At 43.9% G+C, this 25,440-nt stretch overlaps 1 protein-coding gene across 3 annotated transcripts in view; it reads right to left on the reverse strand.

Annotated features, from left to right (window-relative positions):
- VGLL4 (vestigial like family member 4) overlaps positions 1-25,440 on the reverse strand; it is an 82,717-nt gene that overhangs the window by 14,694 nt on the left and 42,583 nt on the right. For 2 of the 3 annotated variants that reach the window (XM_086618878.1, XM_086618876.1), the window contains exon 2: positions 11,004-11,193. In XM_086618878.1, coding sequence (XP_086475004.1) covers positions 11,004-11,193 — 190 coding nt within the window. Of the gene's footprint in view, positions 1-11,003; positions 11,194-14,060; positions 14,200-25,440 lie in introns of those variants that run through there. The other variant, XM_086618877.1, reaches the window with a different exon arrangement.

A 25,440-nucleotide genomic window follows, 5' to 3' on the forward strand; every position in this document is an offset into this window, starting at 1 on the left:
CTGAAAACATCCTAACAAGAAATAGGATAATCTTACACACAAACATAGGTCAGACTTTCTATATTTATCCTCATCAAAACAAGATTTTTCAGAGTTAAAACTTTGGACCAGATAGTTACTTGCAAATGTGATCAACCAGGAGAACACATTTCACAGTAAAAGAAATAAATGAATAATAAGCTGTGAAATGCATAAAGGAGTGTCCCATTACTGCCTGCACCAAGCAAAAACACTCGGATGCAGAAGCGCTTCCCTTCCTGAAGGCTTAATATTCTCATGGATGAAAGAATGCAGGAGAACCGCATGATGTAAGACCGTAGTCAAAAGCCAAACCCACAAAACTGAAATCTAAATCTAATGTACAGTAAAATCAATTAACACAATCTCAGATCCTACTTAATTTTCTCACAGGAGGTTTTTTTTGTTGTTGTTTGGCCGTCTTTGCTCCGAGGCTCACAGGATAGTTTTAAAAGGTAGTGCGGGTTGCTTTGTAACGGTAATCACTCGTTCCATGCGTAAGCAAAATTCTGGGATTTATTAAATGAAAAACTGTGTCACTGCTGGAACACATGCATACACATACAATCCAGAAATGATGAGTTATCTTACCGCAGCAGGTGCAGGCTGCAGGTTACCTGGAAAAATCAAAATCTGCAATTCAACTTTAAAAAAAAAAAGAAAAGAAAAAAAGGAAAGAAATCACCCCATAACCTCTGCTCACCCACTAATTGCTCTGCACTTCTCCTGCCTGCTCACCCAACTCCAAGCCTCCTACATTTAGGTTCCCATTTTGTGTGGTACACCTGACGGTTCATTTTAAAGTCTCATGATTTTTGGAAGAGGTTTTATGCGAGGCCATACCTGAGATGTAAGCAACAAAACTGTAACATATAATAAATACCTGGAAAAATTCGGAAATGGTAAGTGATCTCATTAATTCTGCTGAGGTTACTGTAAATATGAACTAGCCTGTTAGGAAAATTAAATTATTTTTTTAAAAAAAAAAATCGCTAATGGCTCAAAAAGTGGAGCTGAAACAATAGGAAGTTCCAGTGTTACCACAATAACAAGTGTTGAGGCATAACTGGACATTGCAGTAACTATAAAAAATTTCCTAAAATGCACTGTGATTTCTGGAGCGTAAACGTAAGCCCACTGCCACTCTTCCAAGTTTTGTTAAACTGTGTGTAGGTGGAACCAACCGCTGAGTTCAACTCCCTCAGCTCTGAGACTTCCAGGACTGAGGACAGAAACTCGTGGTAGCCAAAGAGGAGAACCTTCCTGATCCTCTGACCTGCACCGTGGCACCGCCGGCTTCCCTGTCCTAACGCCGGTCAGAGAGCCCGTCGGAGGAACAGCACGTCTCGTGGAAAGGGGGCGGGAGAAGCGACCAAACCTTTCAGATTTATCTGATTCAGCCACCTCCCCTTAACGCTCTCCAAAGAACACCAGGAGCTCCAGTTGCCTCTGAAAAACCCGCACGACACACCAGAGAAACGCGTAAGCAAAGAACTTTTCCTGCCGACCGCGGCGACCAAGAGACGGGGGCTGCGAACGGCTCCGGAGCTGACGGCCCTGCGGAGGACTCGGCCTGTGGTCAGGAGACGCTGCTACTACGGTTACAGGAAGCGCTCTGGTTTTGGGAGACAGTTGCAGCAGAACTGCAACACTCAGACGCGCCAACGCACACCTGAAACTCAATCCTCTGGCTGCCAGGCAGGGCCCAGAACGAAGGTCTCAATTCTGGCTCAGAAGTCAACTACTCAGAAGCCAAGACAGGACCTGGGTGCTTTTGTATGGAAGGCACAATAACCTTATTCTGAGAAACTCAAACAAAGCCAGTGAAGCGGAGCGGAGCGTGCCAGCGCTCACATCTGGAGAGCAAGTCAGGCTACTGCATACGTTGGGACGAGCAGAACATCATCTAGAAAGGTGAATCACCACTGGAATGGAAACTAAAAGCATCCCTGCAGAAGTCTGAACTGTTTTTCAAGTCCCTAAGGCACTCTGAATTGCTCAGAGGGGAAAAACATCCAGAAAAGCCAATGATAAAAGATGAGGTTAAAGGGACACTCCAAACTTTCCCTAAAATTTCTAACAAGTGGGAAGGAAAACCTGACAGCGTAAGGAAAGAGCAGAGAGGCTTCCATGAGAACAGCTAGAGGGTCAGAGGTGTTACTGGAAAGATTCGGAGGCAGCTACAAAATGATTAATTTGTACTCGACCGCAATGCCCACCCAAGCACCTCTGGCAGGCACTTCCTCTCGCGTTCTACCAGTTCACGTGCTGGGTCACACGAAGCTTTTATAATTCAGCCATGTTAATATTCGTCTGAAGTCAAACTTGACACATGCCACAAACCTTTTATACTGAGTCATTAGAAAATACTGTAAAAACTATTTATGATCACACGGAGAAAACTATGGGCCAACATCAGGAAAGACACAGCAGCGGGTCGTGTCCTAGTGCTACGAGATCGGCCACAGACACGCGTGCTCAGTATCGCCCGGGTACATCGGTCTGTTCTGCAGGCTCTGGGAAAACTTGGTGGTGTTGAAACTCAGTGGTGAAACTGTGCAGGACTGTTAGAGGAAATAAAAAATTGCCGTTATTTTCTTACAGTATTGTCTGAGTTGTTCCTTAGAATAATTTTCTGCTTTTTTAGTTGGAAAAAATACTTTTGTTCATCAGCCAGTCAATGCCTGTCATGGAACTATGTTTGTAAAAGTGGGTACCAGCTTAAGTCAATCTGTAAACCCCAAATTCTCAAAAGTTTATGGGATTTTATTTAGTTCAATCACCTACAAGATTGCATCAGGTAGAATCTGATGGTAGAGGAGCAGCAGATTAATCATTTTCTTCAAATAGGTAATGCGGAGGTAAAAAGTATGAACAATGTGAGAATGTCAAGTGTATTTAGTAAATAAAGAGCTTTAACAACACAAGCCAGTCTCCGAAAATAAGATCATAGCACTGGAATGAAATGTGTCAAATTGTCAGGAGATGGGACTGTAGAGTTTTCTTTTCCAGCTTCAGTGGTTCTTATGAGAAACAGGGTGAAGGGCCTGGATCATTAAAGTTCACAAATTATGGTCTCTATCCATCAGATACACAACATAACATTAGCTGATGTGAAGCAGGAAAAGCTGAGAAGTACATTAATTCACTTTCAGAGGGAAATTTCAAAAGTTCTCAAAAACCCCAGGCTTTAGACTGAGAACGGTGTTCAAATAATGGGTTTTAAGAAATGAGATTTTTTTCACGGGCTGTTTTATAAAAGGAATAAACATTTCATTAGAAGTTTATTGAAGCTGTTTGTAATTGCTAATAAAACCTGAAGTACTGAAACCTCCAGAAGCACCATAAATACAATAACAGCTTCATTATGTTTTGCAGAACTATTCACACCGACGTAGTAAAATAATTCCTTTGAAAACCGATAACCAAACCGACCACAGCCGCAGCAGCTCAGGGTTTGAAAAGTTACTTAGAATCATGGAATCATGGAATGGTTTGGGTTGGAAGGGACCTCACAGACCATCCAGTTCCAACCCCCTGCCATGGGCAGGGACACCCTCCACTACACCCGGTTGCCCAAAGCCCCATCCAGCCTGGCCTTGCGCAGCTGAAGCGCCCAAGCGAACCATCGGACCCGACACCCGACAGTGCCCTCTCCCAGAAACTCCTGGTTTAAGGGAGACTTCAGTCAGAAAAGCGCATCACGAGCAAAAACGTTCGGGGTTTTTATTCCCCCTCCTTCTGAAACGCCTGATTTATCAACACTGAAGGCTGCTGATTAAAACCCTGGCAAAAGGCTCGGGAAGCACGCGGGAGCGGAGAGCCGGACACGGCTCCGTGCCCGCGTCCCGCCGCACGCTGGGGACGGTGCGGACCCTGTGGAGGGGAGATGCTGCAGGGCCCGTTCGCAGCGCGACCGGCGTGACGCGGGAAACTTAAGGGCCGGCCGGATGCCGTCGGACACGGGCACCCACCCTCGGGGCACCTACCAGGCGCCAGCGGGTGCCAGCCGCGCTTCCCGGCGCGGGGAGCGGTCGCACAACTGAGGCCCAAGCCCCTTCATTCCCTCCGACGTCCCCTCTCGGGAGCGATCCCGCAGGCACACCGCCCCGCCCGCCCCCCTCCGCGGGCCTCACTGACAGGGCGCGCGGCGCCCGCCGCCTCGTCACGATAAGAGTCCCCGTGTCCCCGTCCCCCCCCGGCGCGACGCCACCGCCCCGCCCGCCCGGGAAGCAGCCCCGCCGCGGCGGGCTCGGGCCGGCCCCGGGGGCGGTGGGGCGGCCCGGGCTGCTGGAACGCGGCGGGACAGGACGCGAGATCAGCTCCCCTTCCCCCCCCCCCGAGTCGTTTTTCGGGAGTGAGGAGCGCGGAGCCAGCCGCGCCGCGGTGCAGCGGCCGCGCCCGCCTTCCCCCTCCAGCCCCTCGCGCCCGGCTTCGCACTAATTCCGGGTGTAACGGCGGTAGGAACGGGCGGGGGAGCGCTCCCGGGAGCGCTTCCCGCCCCGCTCGCCCGGAGTCAGCGCTCGGCAGTTTGGCAGGAAAGGGTTAACGCCGGTTGGCGGGTTTGTGCAGCGCACGGCAGCAGGAGGGAAAACGAAAGGAGCCTGCCCGGGCCAGCACCTTCGGCCTGGGGAAAAACATTTACTTATTCAACTAGAAATTAATGCAACATTTTATTCCAAATCTTACCCTCGCAGAGCCACTGTCTATAGCAACCGTGTCCATAACATTCTAATTCTCAAGAGCGCAACTTTCTAGTAAATGGTACATCTGTCAAACTGCAGGAAACATCTGGGAAAACGGTTAAATAAAAAGAAGCGAGATTGAACTTTTGTTTCCATATGGTTGGGATATACATCTAGAATGTGTTTGTAAACGTTACTGGTTCTTCCCTTGCCTCCTGCTTTCCTATCAGACTTTTGGATCGGTGCTGAATTACACCTCGATGCAGCCACAGGAGAATTTGCCCAACATTAAATCTCCCCGGGACGAAGATGAGGAACGGCCCCTTGGGCAAAAAGACAGCGCTGGGGCTCGAGGGAGCCACTGGGCTCAGTCACCTGAGGGAGCGGGGGGTTCCCAGTGCCTGAGCTGGTACCCCTGTGCAGGGACCGCACAGCCTCGTGCTTCGCAAGGCAGCCCCGAGCCTTAGTGTCCTACACAACTTCTCTGCTCCTTTACAAAAGGAGGGACATGAAAGCAGAAAACCTTCTATCATCAAAGCAGGATTCTGGGGCTGGCTATCCAAACCTTTGTGTTTGCAAGAGGAGACACCTGAGCTAACATTGCCTGATTTTTCCAATACTTAAACGTAGACCCAAATTTTGACAGATCAGGTCTTTCTGTGAAGGATCGATAAGCGATCAATCAATTTTTGGCCCTGCAACTGTTCGTTACAAGCATTTCACGTGTGTTTGGCTACACCCTCCTGAACAGAACGGGGCCCGAGTACTTTCTGAAATTCCCCCTTGGGTAAGAACTCCTGCAAAACTCAGTGTTAAATATTAACTCGGATACATTAGCTCTTTCAAGTCCATCTCTGAAGGTTCAATTTAATGTGCGTTTGTTGGAAACAATTTCAGAATGATTTCGTGTAGCACGTGACCTCCATTAACAGATAAGAAAATGCATCTGATCGATTTGGTCCATCATTCAAGCAACACATACAAGAAAAAAAACCAAAAAAAACCTACTAAGAAAAACAGTTTGAAACCTGCTCTGTAGTCCTTTGTCCACTGTAATCAACAAGAGCCACATTGTACCAGTTCAACTGGCAGTACAGAGGATTTCAGCCTCAACAGGACCGCTTTGAAAACACCAGGTTAAAACACTTCAAAGGCATATTCGTGCCAGCAGAACTGAGTGAGGATGCCTGCAAGGCAAACGAGAGACATTTTGGGTGTTCCGAGTTGTGTGTGTTGGGGTTTTTCTTTTTTTCAATTCCAATTTGTCACAATAAAATGACAGTGCAAACATATTTCTTAATACCACAAGAACTTTGGAACCAAAAAAGCAGTAGTTAGCAGCAAAGAGCTTCCCTGAGGACTCCCACGCTACCCCTGCAACCCAGGTCTAAATCTTTTCAAGCTCTCTTTGGGGCTGGAGCCAGCCTCCGCCATGACAAGGACCTGTTTTTCTGCAGAACATTTCCACCCTGCATTCTCAGCCGAGGTCAGGGAATGGTAAGGAGGAAGGTGACGAGTCCTCCTCTAATAAAGAGCGTTGTTTATTGAGTACTCCAGATCTTACTCAAAATCCCTTGCTTTGAGCTACTACAAGCTTGAAGAGGACACAGCTGACCCTGCTTAGAGCAGGAGGTTGGATGAAATGACCTCCTCAAGTCTGTTCTAACGTGAATTATTCTGCAATCTTCAAATCCAGGTAACTTTCAGGACAGATTTTTAAAAAAGGGTGCCAATGTCGCTTCTATTACGGTGTCATTAAAGTACGCAAATTCCATTGGATGTTCACGGTAGAACCTTAGGATGTACAGCAGCTTCCGAACTCCAGGAATCTGGCCTGGCTTTATGGATTGGATTTGCCATGATTCTTCACTGTAACAAAAGTGAAGACACAATCTAGAATCTGAAACACAAGTGTCTGGGTCTGCATGGTATGTCCAAAACTAAACATCACATTAAACTGCCTTAGTTGTGTGCAGACCTTTCTTTCACGACAAGAAAAAGCCAAACTGTGTATCGCACAAATGCAGAGATGATTATTCCTCAGACATTTACTTAACAGTGGCAAATTTTTGCCACAGGATGATTTTCATTTAGAAATTCATTTTCATTGCGATCCTAACGCCACCAAACCAAATGGGAATCGTGACAAGGAGATGGAGAGGAAAATACTCCGTTCACGAGCCTGCGCATCCCGAACCAAAAATGCTCACTTTCAGCCTGACACACCCGACAAGCGAACAAAAACAGTCTGATACAAATTCGAACAGTCGGTTTCACATATTATTTATACCAGTCGTGCAAAATCTGAATCTTTTGAAGATGCCAGTGACATCAGTTCACTCCAGCCTTCAATGTAACGATTCGATCCCACAACTTGCTGCCACGCAAACTTATTTTTGAAACTGCTGCACCACCGGAATAAAGCGTTAGCCACGACTGTCCCTTGCCCAGCAGCGAGGTGAGCGTCCGACGAACCAGAGAGGCAAAACCAGCCCAGCACCGCTGCTTTTAGAAGAAAGTAAAAGCTCGTGCTCTTTTACTCGTTCACCCGTGTTCTTGGCTGCTTGGCAGAGGGAAGGTCGGGAGAAGGAACTGGGGCTCGCGGACTCTTACGGCAGAACTGGCGCCCGCTGGGAAAAGGCTGATGTCAGCTCCTCCGGCTCCTGCTCGGAGAAGGCGGCCTTTGTTTTCAGCTGAACTGTGAAAATGAGAAAAATGCCTCCAGCCTGACAAACAAGAAACCCACATAAGACAGGTCAGGCCCCAGATCTCCGCTTAAAGGTACAACCCACCGCGGCCGCCTTCCCCTGGCACCGCTGCGCCCGCGGGGAGCTCGCGGCTCGGCACCCACGACTCGCCACGGAACGCGGAATGCACCTTGGGAATCACACAAAGCAGCTCCGCGCGCTAAAACAGACCGGTACAGCTCTCCAGCCGCTTTACTCATACATAAAGCGCTCGTAATTCTTCTATAAATCAAGTTCCTAATTACTCTTCTGTAAATCGAGGCGATTTTAGTGAGGTCATACGGAAACAAAGGCATGTTTCAACTCGAGGCTTAAAGTAAGCTTGCTCCTCCTTCACAAAGCACCAGAAAATAACGTAGGGTACAAAAAGCACGTTCTGCTTCAGCAAGATTATACTTTAGCAAACGCATCTGAACTAAAACATTTGAGGGAGGGACATAGAAGAAAGTGTGAAATGCAAATAAAGGAATTTCGTAATACAGTGCCTAGGCTCTAATTTGGGGTGGAAGTATTCATTTTTCCCAAGTGAGGAGCTTATGGGTGTAATCCCGCTGACCACAAAAATACAGAAGCTGTATAAATACAGTCAAGTACGCTGCTGTAAGAAAGCCAGTTTCACATACTGATTTTTTTTTTTAAAAGAAAAAAAGGCAATCCACAAGACCTCGAGTGTATTTTATTATCCTAAAGCTGAGGATTATCTCCTCTGAAAAACAGACCCTTTGACAAACTGTTCTTTGCACAAGAATTCCATTACATATTTTAGAAACGTAGCAAGATTGCCAGGGTATTTGATTCACTTGTACTCCAATAGTTGTGTTTTTCCACGATAAAAGTAAACGCACCCAAGTACAACTCAAAGAACCTGATCACAGAAGATGCATCAGGGAGTCACACCTGAGCAGGGAGGATCTCAAAGCACTCCATTCCAGAAGAGAAGGCTGGCATCACCGGATCTCTAATAAAACACCCAAAGCATTTAAACAGATTCATGCCCACTAAAGCACAGTGAGGGAGATGCCAGGGTGCTGGCACCGAAGAGTTAACATCAAATGGCTAACAAAAAGTTTTACCATTTACAATGAACCACAGCACACAATTCTTGTCCTATTTAATTATGTTTCCAACCACAATATGCCGGTGTGCAGAGGATGAATATACAACTGCTTCACGGTTCTATCAATGCAATCACAAGGACCCAAACGACTGAACATGAGCTGCTCTTGGTTACAGAGACTTCTAAGTATCAGCTTCCACAGGAAAAAGATCTGCCCATTCGGGACGTTTAGAATAACTGGAGACACTCAACTAGATGAACGTGGATTTAAACACCATTACGTGGCAAAGATGTGCAGTCGGTTGCCCTAACGTTGACCGAGGCAGCTATGCCCAGGAACAGGTTTTGGATCATCGACTCTTTCATCCTGTGCTTTCAGGGGACTTTGTCCTGAAAAGTTCAAAATACATAGACTGACTCCAAACTTCATCTTTATAGTCCAAATCACGAAAATGTCTTTGCTATCACCAAAGATACCATGCCATCTAGTCTCCACATCTCTCACCGATTTGGTTTGCTAAACTCAATGTTGTCAAACTTACGCTTCTAGAACCTCCGAGTCACTGCAATGTGACTGCCATTATCGTGTTCTAGAAAGTAGTTCTTTCCCCAAATCTACTGTCTTTTCTTTACGGTGAACAGGTCAAGCTTCCACAACACGCTTCTCGTTTCCAAAACAAAATTTTTAGGACGGTTCCACAAAGTTTGAGTAATCCGTTTCTGTTGTTGAACCAGAATGCCATAATCCAAAAAAGACAGAAAATAGGAAAAACATTCAAAAAAATAGTATCAGTGGTGATGGTGGCAGGGAAATGGGAGCAAAATTCAGAGAACCTTTGTGAACTTTTCTGATGTATCTGAAATACATAAATATTCAGCTATTTCAGGTATATCACTAAAGCCTGAGTTTTTGCAATACTCAGTTGAAAACATTATTTTCATATGGTTAGATTAAACTTACAAAATAAGTAGAAAAAACATGGCCTCGGGGATGCTGCTTTAGATTAAGATCCATCTGCAGGAGATGGTTGAATTGAAATAGATGAAGTCTCATCACATGAACACTAGGCAAACAATGAGTGCTTTTTATCATAGGATGCAAATTTCATATACAAAATCACAGAAAGAATCTATTGAGTGAAAACATACCATACTGGAAAAGACCAGACAGCTTTAAAATAGATCTAGGGATCACATGGAGTAACTGCCTGGATCGCTTAGTTTTGAAACTGGGTTGCACATGAGTCTGTTGGTTCAGACTTCATTACTTTTATGGCCTCCACTGTATAAAGCGCTATAATGTATGTAACTGCCAGCTGTGATTGATTTTGTCACTAACAAATGAGTTTTTTTAAAAAAAAAAAATCACGGCTTTCCCCACAAGGTTACACAATAATTCAAAACCACCATAAATTTCCTCAGTTGTGTCACGCGTGTATGCCACAGAAACACAGCGTATGGTTCCTTCCAACACCAGCATCCTCAGCTCCAAGGAAAGGCTACAAATAGTTAAGTTTTTAGGAGAAAGAAGGAGGTATGCCGTAAAGGAGAAGTCTCTCTCTGCTCGTGAGCTTTTATTGTTTTGCATTACTTCAGCGCTGGATTCCTGATTTGTAACAAATTCCAAGACTGCAGACTACAGGCCCAGCCTCTGACTAAGGCTGTGGTGATTTATTTGAGGATAAATACCTCCGTCCGCATCTTATGACTGAACACAACACTCCACAGCAGCGTGGAACGCCAGGAATGCAGAGGCTGCAGGAGCTGAGGCAGCAGGGAAAGGCGCTCGGCTCTGGGGCTGCCCTGGACTGCTCAACCGCTCCCATCGCTTCCTCCAGTCAAGAATGAACGGAATTCTCTAAGCCTGGACTCCGTGCCAAGCGGGCTCGCGTTCCCAGGAAGGAGAACGCAGCAGGAATGGCATTTGATGATTACCCAACACATGCACCTAGCTCATCGACACCTTACCTGCACGAAAAATTCCACATCTGACTGCCAGAGCCGCGGTGCAATCCTTTAAGTAACGTTTAGCAACAACTGCAGCTCGCCCAGTTGTCGAGGCAGACTTAGGGAGCAGCTGGCTCGCAATCTCCCGGCCTCGGAAAAATGCGAAGCACTTCTGTTTCCCTTCCTTCTGCTTCCCCACCCCCAGCAGCGAGGAGCACAGAGCGCCCGGAGTCGGGGGGAGCGAAAGGAGCGGAGGACAAAGGACAAACCAACAATGCTTTTCCAAATGGCAAGGTGAATACGTATGGTTTACTATAAATAGCAAAGCCGGGCTAATTCCTGTCACCGCATGCTGTATGGAAACAAAAGGAAACACGAAGCCACCCATCTAACGGCACCGGCCTCTGCGCAGCTCTTCCGTGCAGGCTGGAACAAAGGGGAAATCATCTGGCACAGAGTTTCAGAGGCAGCAGGGTTTTAGCAGGCACCCACCCGAAGAGGACAGCGTTAAACTCGAGGAAGCAGAGGCAATAAAAGCAAGCCACTTACAGATGCGGATTGAACATTCGACTCATTTTAGAAACATGGTCACTTTCACAGTCTAGCTCCTCGTCCCCTTGGTCCATGCTGAGCTTTCTCTTGTTGGGACTGATAGGAGGAGGGCCTGTTCGGTGGTTGGTTAGGGCAGAGGATACTGGAAGAGACTGCATTCGGGGCTCACCTCTTAGAGCTGCTTCACCTACGGGAAGAAGACAAGTGAGAATGAACACGATGGGGAACAGAGAGGCAAACCAGCATGCTCTTGGAAAACGTTCTCGCGGAAAAATGTCCCAACCAGATACCAGGTCTGCACGGGCACGTTTAAGACACGGTTGTAAGATAAATACGGCATCATAAACCACACTCGAGTGCTCTACGCTGGAATAAACAGTAGAGAAAAGGTAACATGAGAGGCGTCGGCGCAGCCCAGATGATCTGAAAGGTTGCACTGACGCTTCTTTCCAACAGCGTTTTTATTCAGGAGCGTTCCTTCTTACAAGCTGCCATTCCAACACTGAACTTTCATTACCTCATTCTGCAAAGCATGACTATTCGCAATGAAACACGCTTTGTGCTTCTGCTTATGGTTGTGGTTAGAAATTCCAGCACTACAGTCCACGCGTATGCCAAATATTCAAGGTCTAAAACTGAATAAATGTTCAAATTCCCAAATTATTCCTTTTCGAACAAGCTTTCCAAAACAAGCTTGTCTGGTATATAACTAGGCACAGTAAAAATTAGGGGAAAAATTAAACTGGAACTTGCTGATGCAAGTGTAAGTTTGTCCTTAGATGTCCTTCTCTATACTTTCAAACTGTGTTGGGAGCAACGAACGAAAGCGCACACCTCTTCGGCACAAGAATCACAAAACTTCCATTTTCAGAATGCTCGTTTTCAACTGAGCAGACTGGTGGCAGAGTACTGGGTAGAATATAAATTTTATATACTCTAACGCTTATCAGAAGATGCCATTCCATTCACAGCACGTGGGAGCTGCGTAGGAATAATTCCAGAAATGCCACGATTAGCTCAGACAAACACATTCGCATACTGGTACTACACGTGCACTAAAGTGTGACCACAGCGCTGTTCCCGTTTCAGTTTAACGTCTCGCTAAACAGAGCACCCAAAGCACGGCGCTGCGTTTCACCGGCACTTACGGACTTTACGGGAACTCACATCCTTATAGCCACAGGTCATATTTAGATCTCAGATTTGAAGATGTTAAAAAAAAGCTTTTGGGGCTTCACAAGACACTCAGAGAGGAGCTGAATCAACCAGGGTTACCTATTCTGGTAAGATCCCTGAATAGCCACTTTTGCTAGAGTTTAAAATTTGTATTTTTCCTACACTGCCAGAAGCATTTTGTTTTCTACATGGCCATAATTTCCAGAACTAAAATTAGGATAAAGTCAACTCCATCTACAGCCCTGAAGTACCTGACAATGGAAATCTTTGTACGCCACCACACATTTTCACATCATCGCCGAGGCAGATGATTTATAAAACGTTGCCCTAATTCCACACACAACAAACACTATTTTGTTGGGAAAAGAGCGCGCAAGGAGAAAACCTCCTGAATGTTTACCAGTAAAAATAAGCATTTTGCCAATTTAGTCAGCATAATATAAACTAGCAAACATACACTGACCTATAATATACCACGAGTCAGGATTTCTATTAAAGACTCTGGCACCAAACCTCAATAGGAACTTTCCATCTCAGCCCTCACAAGTAAAAACTGCTCCACTGCAAGTGCTCCGAGGCAGACACCCAGACCCTCTCCTGTTCGAAACAGCCAAAGCGTTACTTGGGAAGCCCTCCCAAGACCACTCTTAATGTCGCAACAGAAGCTTTTATCAAAAAGACCGCTCACATGAATCAATTTTCATACCAGTAAAATTTCTGCATTTTTTCTCCTGCCTTTGTATTTTGCCAGTAGAAACCTCCACCGACATAATGTTCATATCCTAAACTTTGGAAGTCAACCACATCATGCCAGTCACTTCCATCAACTAAGGTCTGCGATACCTTCATGCCACCCATATGCCTTCACTCTCCTCTCTGCAGTATTTCAGACCACTTGCGAAGACTCGAACACAAAGTTCCATTAGAGGAATTACAAATTCCATGTAGGCACCTAACTCCTACTGACTTCTCCTGAGCAATTCCTGACAGGAACATGGGCAATTTGAATAGCCATGTAAAGCTAACTCTGGTGTTTACGGAACACCAAAATCTCTAGACATTGTCCAATTTAGTAAGTTAGAAACATTTCCTTTTTCCCAAACAGCGGGCTAGGAGCCTGACACTATGCAATTACCTCAATGGGGTTTTTCCCTCTAATAAAAATTTATAAAAAATTCATCTTACTATATGTATGGTAACAAGAGCATTTAGATATTAACATCCAGAGTGAGTAGAAAATCAGGTAAAAATACCACTGCTATCATACGTTGGAATTAAACCCATTTTAAGGAAATTTAGCAAAGAAAGGAATGGCTTCTAACGAAAGCCTGTCCAATTTGGTAATGCATTTTCCTAACCATAAAGTAACACGGTAATTATGCAGGGGACACCGAGGATTCAGATACCTTCCAGTATGTTTATCTGCACCACCACAGAGCCATTTGGCCAAAATTAATCAAATTAATCAAACTTTGCACAGGTGGCAGTGGTGAGCAGGTAGGAAGGAGCAGCAAGAGCTCTTGGATAATGGCTTGGAAGACCCTGAGCACCTCCTCATGAGGACACAGGTGGCGGGTGCTCAGCATCTTGTATCTTGCACCATCCGGCAGACACAAGGTAAGCGGAGAACATCGGACAAGCGTCCAGATAGCAGGGTAAGATCAAGAGGAAAAATAACCTGACATTGTTTATGGGGACAAATCGCATATTCATACCCTTTGTACTGCACCAGGAGTTCCCATGTGGCTGGTGAGTTTGATAAGGGCTAAGCTAAAACTCCTTTTTCCTTAAATAAAAAGGCAACTTCTTTCCCCACTGCTTTCCTCCTTACCAAACACGAATTTAAACCAGAGAAGGAGAACCCACAGCAGAGCCTACCGCCCAAAACGCTGGTTCGCTGCCGAGATGCGTCTCCCCCGGCTGACCGCGCTCCATGGTAACCAGACTCGCATCCCACAGCTGGCGACGCGCCGCTCCGATAAAACAACTGCGTCTTATGAAATTCCCCGAGCCGAAACTCCACTCTTCAAACTCCATTACTGTGACGGCTTGTGCCTGCGCTGCGGCCGAGAGCGGAGATAGCGGGCGCAGCGACTGCGCCTCTCACAATACTGCTCTTTGTTTCGGCAAGCAGCTGCGGTAAGGCACTCCAGATCTGCTGCTTTCAGATAGCTCTACTTACAACTATTCATACTAGTCTTTTTTTTTTTTTTTTTTGTCTTTTTTTTTTTTATTAAAACTGTTAGGCAACATGATAAAGCACAGGCAAGCTAAGCAGAGATAACGCCGTGACGTAGCGTCTGCCCATACAGCAGCACGGCAGCAGTGCGCCCAGTTGACGGAAGCCCATGCAGTCTGCAAGAACGTTCTGTATTTTAACCACTTAGAAGCCTACACAGCACAGCTCTGTTCAGACACATGCCCCACCAGGAGAGTTCTCTGTGAACAGGGGATCTTCAGCCCCGTGTGCCTTCCTCCCGCTGCTCCGTCGGCAGTATCTGCGTCCCTGCTGAAGCCTCCGTGCAATACAAACATCGCGACAGCGAAAGTCGTGTTTTTACAAGTGTGCATTTGATAGCAAGACACCAGAGAAGTCTTAAGATATGTCTGAGAACTGCAGGAGTTACCAAAGAATGGAAAAAAAAATATACGCTATTTTGGCAGCTAGCTTCCTTCCTCTCTGATCCAGCAACTCCGTATGGGCCACACTAAGACATGGCTACCATATCCTACTCCCCCTCCCAATTTCCTCTCCCCTGCTGCCTACTATTAAAGCATAAAATCTGAGCACTAATTACAATCCAGAAATGAAAGGCTTCGTCTTTCCAACTGAAGACTGACATGATACAGACCTTAAGACCAATTGAAATAAAACTCCTTGAAAGAAAATTCCAGCACTGCCCATTCTACCTCTCCGTTCTGCATCTGACAAATGGATTTGTCCACAAGAGTAAATTCCTGACACATTTATTAACTTTGAGGGAAAAATAAACAACAAAATAAAAAGCATCAGTTGTGGTGTCTGTCAACAGAGTCCTTACCTTTAAGGTCTCGGATTGAATTACCATGACCTCAGGCCACTCAATTAATTAATAAAATCATGGGCACGAGAGTTTAACAGGCTTTAATTAACATGCATTACACCTTTAATTACCTTTTCCAATACCTCCATGAAGAAAAACTCTCATTAGTAAAAGGAGCTGCCTCATGTTCTTAGGGCCAGACATTCCCAGGAATCAATGGTACATGAAGATCTTCAAGGGCAGTTTTCTCTACTGATCCAAGACCAAAATCTAGCCCTCCTGACACTTGAAGCATTTCTGCTGAAAAGCCAAGACATTCACAAAAGCTCTGTATGCATGTGAAACGGATACTCTAAAATGAAATTTGTTGCATGTTCTACTCCTATATTCTAACAATCATGAGATTAAATTGCAAATAGATTGGAAAGAATTTATAAACTATTGTGTGTTTTCTTCCACTATCTCAAACACAGAAGTCAGTCTGCGCCAACTTAAAGTGGGATAAATGGCATCAAAATTCCAATTCATGGACAAAAATCTCATGATTTGAGATACCAAATACCGAGCAGGGAAGTCACCGCAAACTACTCAATAAAACAAATCATCAAAACAACTTATCAAAACAAAAGAATCGCAATACACTACCGCAGAATTAATCTGCAGATGTTGTCAGCTGCCCAGTTTGGGTATTACTTCACAGCACACTATACACTGTAAGAGGACTGATATCCTTGAAACTGTGAAATTCCCCAGAAATTAAATCTGTGTGAAACAGTTTGACTACAATCTTAAAAGTATGTAATTTAAGGCAGACTTACTCACTTGCTTGACCAAAGAAAATGAATTAATCCATTCAGACTCCTCAGTAGCCAATCTTGGGTGTTCATGATAAAAGATAGCTTAAGAAGCAGTCACAAATGGTATTATGTATATAATTGCTGAACACTTCTATGACCCCCCACTCAAACAAAATCCCTCATGTAAAAACATCGTTTTGTACCACTACCTCATTTCTGGTTTGCAGTTTCTATAAAAGACATGATTTAAGCTCAGCTTAAATAAGATTTAATTCTGAGTAGCAGTCTGCCAAACACTGTCAAAGTCACAGTAGTCTGTACTTCCTGTAGAGTATATAAACCAGGCCTACCTGGAGTGCATAATAAACCAGCAAACTGCAGGAACAACAAAAAATTAAGTATTAATGGGAACAGTCTAATCATAAAACGCTGCTATAAAATCAGATCTTGGAAATATTTTTTATTATAATTGATAGATTTCTTTCAGCAGCCAACTTACCGATTCACTTATCCGACACGTATTTTACTGACTTTCTTGTAAGATGGCAAAAAGCTAATTCAGGAAACCAAAAAGTCACATACACGTGTGCAGAAAAATTGGCAAAAGCCTGCTCTCCTCCGTTTACAAAACATATGAAAAGCGCTTTCTCCTGGAACTAAGCTCTGGCTACCACTGCGCAGAGATATGTACGCCAGAAAACTCATGGCCAAAAACAAAATACAGTGATTAAATCGACTGTTCTGTTCTGGCTCCTCCATCTGACCATGCCTGCCAACGAGGGACACGTTATGCCTGACATTGCGAGCAGGAACATAAAATAGTGACCTCTGCATTCAATCATCTCCACCCACCTTCTCCTCTTTCATTCGAAAGACTGCACAAAGAAAGGCGCCCGAGGTCCGGTACGGCGGGATCGCTTGCAGATCCTTTCGAAACACACACCGTGCTCCTGGGAGCTGAGCAGCACAGGTTAAAGCAGATTTCAACTTAATAGGTCTTGAAAGTGCCATATTATATACAAAACACTCAATTGCGACAGGCAGAAAATGGCAAAATTGCCTCCCCGAACCTCACGGTACCTGTACTTGCTGCTTCAAATGTACTGTGAAAAACTGACTACATCACCTTATGTTCTCTCTCATCATACTGCAAAAGCATCGCTGTACAAAATGGCACGCCCATACTCTCTTATATAAATGGGCTTAATAGGGATAACTCTTTCACTCCTACAAACTACTTCATAAATACGAGAGACACAAAAAGTCACTGCTGACCACTTAAACTAGGATTGAAATAAATTCTCTTCACTCTGCTAACCAGGTACCAACTGAAAGCATCCCCTTTGAGTACGTTTTTGATGTTGAGTTTAAAGAAAAATGAACTGTAAAAAAAGTATCTTGGTAAGAAGGCAAGAAAATGATGGCACGGAGAGAAGTAGGGCAGCAGATATGCCACAAAGAAAGCAGGATGGAATAAATTTTAATGCTCTGGTCTGGCAGAACTCCTTAATATTTCCTCTGTCAAATTTCAATTTTCACACCTCAACAGTTGTGACTGTTGAGCTGGGTTCAGTTCCAGCCCAACAACGAACGCAGACTTAGGTCTAATTGTAGAGCTGAGTCTACTTCACAAATTTGCAGCTCTCCCTTTAGGATAAGGGCCCATTTAGCCAACTCTAGCAGCACCTGCCTGAGCTGCAAGTCTAAGAAATGTTCCTTTCTTCTGCTTAGAGTACCTGTACTCATGTAAACTATGGCTTAAAAAATATTCCAATTATCTGGCAGACAAGATTTAAATGCAACCAGTTCTAAACTACTCTAACCTCCAGATAAACAGCACCAGGGACGACTACAGCTTTCCAGTACCTAAAGGGGGCCTACAGGAAAGCTGGAGAGGGACTTCTTACAAGGGTGTGTAGTGATAGGACAAGGGGCAACGGATTTAAACTTAAAGAGGGCAGATTTAGGTTAGATATTAAGAAATTCTTTACATTGAGGGTGGTGAGGTACTGGAACAGGTTGCCCAGAGAAGTTGTGGATGCCCCATCCCTGGAAGTGTTCAAGGCCAGGTTGGATGAGGCTTTGGGCAACCTGGTGTAGTGGAGGATTTCCCTGCCCATGGCAGGGGGGTTGGAACTAGATGATCTTTGAGGTCCCTTCCAACCCTAACCATTCTATGATTCTACAATACTTGTTACCATTGATGCCAATAAGGGATTCCCTCAGTTCCAGACTGAGGATGGCGTTTTGCTCAGGACGCAGGGTTGCTCCCAAAGAGTGCTCATTTCTGAGCCTTTTTGCCAGCTCTCCCAGGAAAAACCTGTGCCCAACAGCTGAAGTCAGTTAAGAGGGACTAAAAATTAACACCAAGCTATCGTTTTCTGTTTGTACTTCCTACGCAGAACGCTGCAGGTTACTTGGATTTGGTGCAGAACAGCGTGGCCCAACAAGGGAGGGAACAGAGGAGAAAAGAAGACAAAGGAAGAAGCATCATTTACATTTTCTGAAAAAAAACCAGTAAATTTCACGTTCTTGTATTTGCTTAGAAAACACAGCATTAGTACTTACTGGTCAGCAAAATATATATGATCCATTCAGTTCTCTGGCAAATCATAGTGCATTGTAAGTATTATAAGCAGTTCTGGTGCATCCCTACACCATCCTCCATGTATAGTAATAGTATAGTGATAGTAATGTTGTCATTTCCATTTCTCCAGTGTGAGGTAACGTTTTCTGCTCCATGCAGTTGAAATCTAGTCTAAAGATCCCAGGTGAGCGTCTGCGGGCTAGACCCACGGAGAGAGGTGAAGTCTCACCAGTCCCAGTGCCTCAAGGCAGGACACTGTCATTTTCACCTTGGAACCTGGCTAGGATGCCTATGGGGGACACACGTTTGGGAAAGCAGGAAACTAAGACCATGCTGGGTAGAGTAAGTCCTGATACAGAAAACAATTCCACCACGCAAAGTTTAAATAATAAGCATATCATCAGAATTCAGCTTTAATTTATTTGCAAAACTATCACACAGCATTCTCTCATGCTTCTGGTAAGTAGATTTTTAAAGCTGTCAAATAAAAAGGTGTATTTTTATGAGTGTGATACTGTGATTTTATTAAAAATGTAAAAACACTATCAATAAAAACTTGTGAATGAAATAGAACTGTAACATGTCGAAGACATTGCTTTCCAAAATGATGGTGGTCAGCAATGTAGATACTCAGGTCTGAAACACCACCACCTGCTCCAATGGCTGATATTCCATGGATACGGTCCTGCAACAGAAATTAAAGTAGAGTGTTCCACTGGGTAATCAATGTCTCATGTGGATATGAGCACAGTCAGCATGTTCTAAGACAACAATGCTTAAAACATTAATTTTTAAATGTTTTCTTGTAACAGGGTCCTATTAAAATTAAATCCAATAAATTGTGCACTGTTTCTTTCATAAGGATTTGAAGCAAAAGGTACTGTGCTATGTTAAAAAAAATAATACATTCCACTTATTTAAATTGGAGCCTGGTTTTAGATATACTGCAAGCTTTTATTGTAGTTTACTATAAACATGCCCCAAACACCTTTCCTGACATTATTCTCCTTTATTACATGTGGAAAAATCCAGAGTATCAATAAAAATGAGCTTTCTAAAAGGGCCGCGAAATTTAATATTTCACTTTGAAGCAATGCTGCTTTTACTCCCATTTTACTTTTCCCCAAATTCCCTATCTGGAAGGTAGAAGGCCCTCGAGAGAGGATATAAATCCTGTATTTTTAAAATACAAACACGAAAGCAAACATATTCAAACTGTTAGTAGAAGATCTGCACACATGGGTGGCTCCCTTTGGAATGGATGTGGGAAAACGCAGGGTCTCTGGTTAGACCACGGTACTGCGGGCGAGCCCTGCAAAGCTTAGTGCTAAGTTCCCTGACTGGATTCCCCAAGAGACCTCAAAATGGCAAGGAGAAAAAAAAAAAAAAACCATAAAAAGCACCGAAATCTTGGCTACTGCATTTTCCCCCTCACGGCACGTGGCCAAGCAGCCAAACACCCAAAGCTGCCGCCACAGGGCAGGAGGAGATGGGGCCGGAGAAAGCCTTCATCATCACGCGCACATGGACACCAACTGGGAGCTGCTGCCACCTTCGTGGTCACCAACGGGATAATCTCTTCCTAAACCGAGGTGACCAATGAACACAGGAAAAACATCAATTTCAGTTTTGGTCTTCTGCTACCTGGCAGCAGCCTGTGTGAAGAAGACTCACGTATCTAAGGAACACAGAACCCCCTCAACCAAGCTGGAGAGAATATTGAAGACTTTCATCCACAAAGCGTCAGAACAATTCCAACTCATGTCTCACAAAGAATCCATTGTGAAGAACAAAACCCCTTTGTCCTTCAAAACGGGCTCCAAAACCCCTCTACGAAGGGACAGCAAGAGAGCAGTGACAAGTGCGCAGGGCAGTCGAGCACTCCGAACCCAACAGCAAACTACATGAGCCATTCAGATGAAAACAACATCGTCTTTTGATCATGCTATTTACACAGAAAAGGAGGAGGACACGTCAGCTTGCCAACTCCAAATTTGCAGGGTTTTACTGTAACTGATGGCAGTAGGCTGAGATATGACACTGCCAGTGCCTCATCCAGAGGAGAATGAATTCAAGCTCATCATAAGCACCACATGGTTGGATAATACAGAGCCTTCGACCCGCTGGCTTTGTATTATTCTGAGACACAACCCTATAGTCTTCCTCAGATGTTGCTCACATGTAGCGTTGCAACAACCAAAAACTTGTGAAGGCTTCATCTTCTAGAAAAGTCCAGAGAACAGTCTGGCTCATGAGATGAAGAGGAAAGGATGCCATATAATTTCTCCAGAAGTATAGGTGCGGGTATAAAGCAACATACTTAAAAAAAAAATCCAAAATATCCCCATTGTGCCCAAAAGGACTGTCTTCCAAAACAAACAAACAGGCACACACCACCACTAAGGAAAAAGATAAAAATAATTTAGTTCATCTGACACAGCAGTTTTTAATCTTGGGTTCATGGCATGCAACTAAGACAAGTAATTTCACTGAGGGAAAAAAACCTCGCTATGAAGAGATCCACAGAAAAATTTTAGGTAACCATAGAGCACTGTGCAACCACAGGAAACTGTTGTTCCACTAAAAGATTCAGTTGTGAAAAACCTGGTACTAGAGAACATTCTTAATTCCTCCTGCAAAGGCCTGACCATACTGGGTCTGAATCAAGGCTCCTGCCCACTCCAACAGTCAGCACAGGGACTGGGAGCGTGAGGGGGGGTGGGATTCCGAGAGAGAAAAAGGGAGAGAACCCTACGGCACGAAGGGACAGACGGGAGCACTGTCTAAATCAGAGCTGGAGCGTTTATTTCACAAGAAGGAGGGTGGTTTGTGGGGCCAAGCTGCAGGGTCACTTAAAATAAACGGTGTCTCCAGGGGAAGCTAAGGCAGGAAAGATAGAGGGAGGGATTGTGTTTGCTACCAAGAAATTACATGCTGCCTGGACAGCCTTTCTCACAGTTTTCTGGGCACTGAGGGCAGGTTTTCCAGAACTCTTGGAAAAGCAAGGAACAAGCAGAAATTCATATTTTTAAAGTTATCTTGGCAGTCATGGGATCAGAATGGGTAAGCAGTACCAAAGCTACACTCTGCTTCTCAAAGACCTTTAATTAGGGCTTCATCTTCCTCCTCCTACACCTACTAGTCTTTAGTTCAATCTTCTTTTTGATTAACTTAACACCAGGGTCCTTGTTTGTTTATTTCAAAGTTGCAGAAGCAACTCATTCCTGACAAAATGCAAAAAAAAAGACAGGGAAGTGCAGACATTGATAAAACGAAGACAACAAAAATGTCAGTTGTATGTCTGTGTCCCACCATTCACATGATGGGTCTTCATAAGACCCAGAAATTACATCTCTCACTGCATTACTATGGTATCACTCCCCAGTTAATTATCTGTCCAATTCTTCCCCATTTTACCTGAACGATGTACATCCTAAACGTTTCTGCACATCTCTACCCTCCATTACACATTAAAGATGTCCCACCCCATAATTAAGCAGGCACTTTACTAATACCACTGTGAAGTTTTTAATGGAACCAAACAGCCACTTCAGGGGCAGTGAGACACTGTATTAATTAAAAAGGTTTGGAAGCACTGCCTTAGGTCAGAAATGGGTTATCAGCTTGCCTGTATCATTGCATGACCACAGCTGGACTGCTATTTAATTGAAGTTTCATACCTCAGCTCATCTTCTGAAGAGAATACAAAATTAACTGCTGGCATCAGTGGGCACATGCCTTTTATGCAACTCAACAGGCCTCAAATATAAAAGCACAGACCCGCAGAGGTCCTGCTGCTGAAACAGGGAATTTAAAATTCTTCCATCCCAACTATTCTTTATAAGTGCTCATTCCTTGGATCAGCTAAAAAGATTCAACCTCTTCCACCAAAACGGATTTCATCATCTCAGTTTAGAAGGGGTCCACCACAGATGAACCACAGTCACAGGAGACTCCAATCTAAAAGCTCCTGTTCCCTTCGTGACTGCCGAGCAGAAAGCGAGCATCTAGTCCATACATCATCAGTCCAAGTCTCAGAGATGAAAGGATTTTATCTGTTTAGCTGATTAACTACAATTTTTATTTGCACATCTCAAAGCAAACACATAAAAGCACTTTTTGTTTACTAACAGATCACAGCAGGGTTTAGCAGCTACAGCAAAGTATTACAATCCAGGCACTCCCAATGTTGCTGTCAGCTTTATCCCTGACTTGTGTGCATTTAACCAATTACAGCTCTTTTTCCCCTTTGAAAATAAGCATCTTGTTCATTATTTATTTCATGGGGGCAGCTGACCATTGGATTTAACTAGGCTTCTGTGAGGATCAGGATTCTGCAGAGAGGATTATATATACATATACACACACAAATACATTGCAATGAGTATTAAAACGTTTGTTATCATACTTGCTTCTAAACAGACTCATTGAGAAACACTCGAAACCAAACAGGGTAGTGTTCAACCTACTGTACTACACAGAAACACTCAGTACAACCTCAGACGAGCTGTTAAGGCAAGCACAACGTACCTCGGAGCAGTTACAGTCTTAGAAATTAGGGCTTTTAAGGATTTTTTTAAAAGAAGAGAACTTTCTTTTTTTTTCTGATGAGCTAAGTTAGATATATTGAATATATCATTGATAAGAGAAGCTTTTTCTAAGAGACACAAACCAGTCAAGAACCTGTAAACATCATTGGTAATACTGGAATTCCTATTTTTGCCGCCTTTGGTAAGGAGCTCAGTACGGTGCCTGCAGCAAGACAAGAGCAAAGCGTTCACCTCTTTCACTGTAGCCACCAGTTTGAGAGCATTCAGCAGGAAAAGTGTGCACGTCAGCATCCTCCCAGCTGGCTCCGGGAGATTTCATTTACGCCAACCACAGAGCGACTGCGATAGCGCTCTGAGATGCCACAGCATGAAAACTGAAGGGTGGGGGTTAAACAAGCAGCAATGCACACCAGATGTCTGAGGAGGACATCTAAAAGACCCAGAGCACAAGGAAGCATATTAAAAAAAAAAATCCCCTTCAATGCCATAAATATTTATACTAAATCCAAGAAACTGGCTGAGTTCAAACTTGTCCTGTATGAATCATACAGCAGTTCCCTCACCCCATCTTCATTTAATGCGTTCTGTATAAAACCACCACAAAGGAGGTGCTGTAGTTATGTCAACTTTCTTTTCTATATGCTAAGAGTACTTTTTGTAGGGCTCCTGCTTTAGACCAGATTACTTTCCAAAGAACATAAACAGAACAACTAAACAGTCTTATTTTACTTGGCTAGCTCCTGTGTGGCATTTACTGGCCTTCCTAGACAATTTAGATTCATAGAAATAGTTTCCTTTCGACTGGACAACTTTGATTTTCTTCATACGGCCATTTAATTACAATTAGCAATGCATCACAGAGAAAACAACTCCAATTCAGTAATCTGGAGCCAAGAAACAATTTTCTGAAAGGTTGTGCTCTGAAAGCAGCAAAACCTGCTAATGCTACAAATATCTAAATTTACTTTCAGAAGGGAGACATATTAAACATGAGCAATTCAATAACAAAACTGGAAGTCACAATACGATCTCTAAAGCGCAGCTGAAGTGTGCCAATGCCATTTGTAAAACAAGTAAATACTCATTCCCAACAAGTTAACAGGCTATTCCAAAAGATCCACTTAGCAGCTTTGGTTTTCACTCTTCTTACACAAAGGATTGCTGGGCTGGGCACTTCGTAGATGGCAATTACAAAGGCTACTGCCAATCTGCTGTTCTGTGATTTTTTTGATAAAACAAAACATAATAAATATTTCAATATTGGCTTAAATCCCCGTACAGCAGTGCCATTCCTATCCTGGGGGAAAAAAAAAAAAAAAAAAAAAAGATAGGCTTTTGTACTAAATCGCTCTTAATTCTAACTATAACTCATGTTTAAAGGCAAAAAACCTGTTTCTGCATGCTGAGGAATAAATATTAAGCCTTGCAAACCAAAGAGGCGTAATGCCGAGTGGTTTCCATGCCTGCCCTGTCAAATGAGTTTCCAGGAAAAACTCCTGCTTTTTAAACATAACCGGTTCCAAACTTTTCCTGGGAGAGCACATATATTTCCTGGAACCTGCCAGCAACGTTTGGAAGAATAGGAGGAAAGTTATACACTACAATGCTGGATTCTCACAGTTGACAAGGAACACTCCACAACGATGAGGAATGAAAAAGAACATGCCTTGAAGTAATCCAAGATACTCTTGTAACAATGAAAAGACAGGAGTCACACTTTTTGTCAAGGAACTACGCTGAGGGCTTAAGTTCTTTCCTCCTCCTCTGCCACAAAGGTTATAACATCCCACTTTATCCCAAATCTTATCCACCTCCATCCATGTACACCATGCCGTGATCTTTTCCTCCGAAGACAAAACAAGGCACAAAGTGTCAAGTAATATTTCTAGAGGAAAACGATTCATTTTCCTTTAAAAGGAAAAGAATCCTCTTTCTCTTTTTTCCTCTAAAAAAGACTCGCCGTGCACTATGTTTAACCAGTCCTTCTTTTTAACACTAGCAACAACAAAGTCAAAAAGCAAAGAAAAAAGAACAGCATTACTTTAAAAGATCTGATACCAAACAGTGCCATGAAACTCAGGTAACCCCGTTTCAGGCTTTTTTCGTCCCATACTTGTACTACTTTTTACCCGAGACTTTCAGGACTTACATTCCTATTACACCAGGTATTTAAAGATCTCTGATGAAGACTCGCCACATCACTGAAGTTTCTGAATGACTTTATCTTCAGCTAGAACCAACCCAGGTGGCCCCAGGCATGTCAATTCTTCAGTTGCACCAAGGCTACCCAAGGAAAAGCTG

This window comes from Tauraco erythrolophus, chromosome 12, assembly GCF_009769465.1.
Source record: "Tauraco erythrolophus isolate bTauEry1 chromosome 12, bTauEry1.pri, whole genome shotgun sequence".
Taxonomy (NCBI): domain Eukaryota; kingdom Metazoa; phylum Chordata; class Aves; order Musophagiformes; family Musophagidae; genus Tauraco; species Tauraco erythrolophus.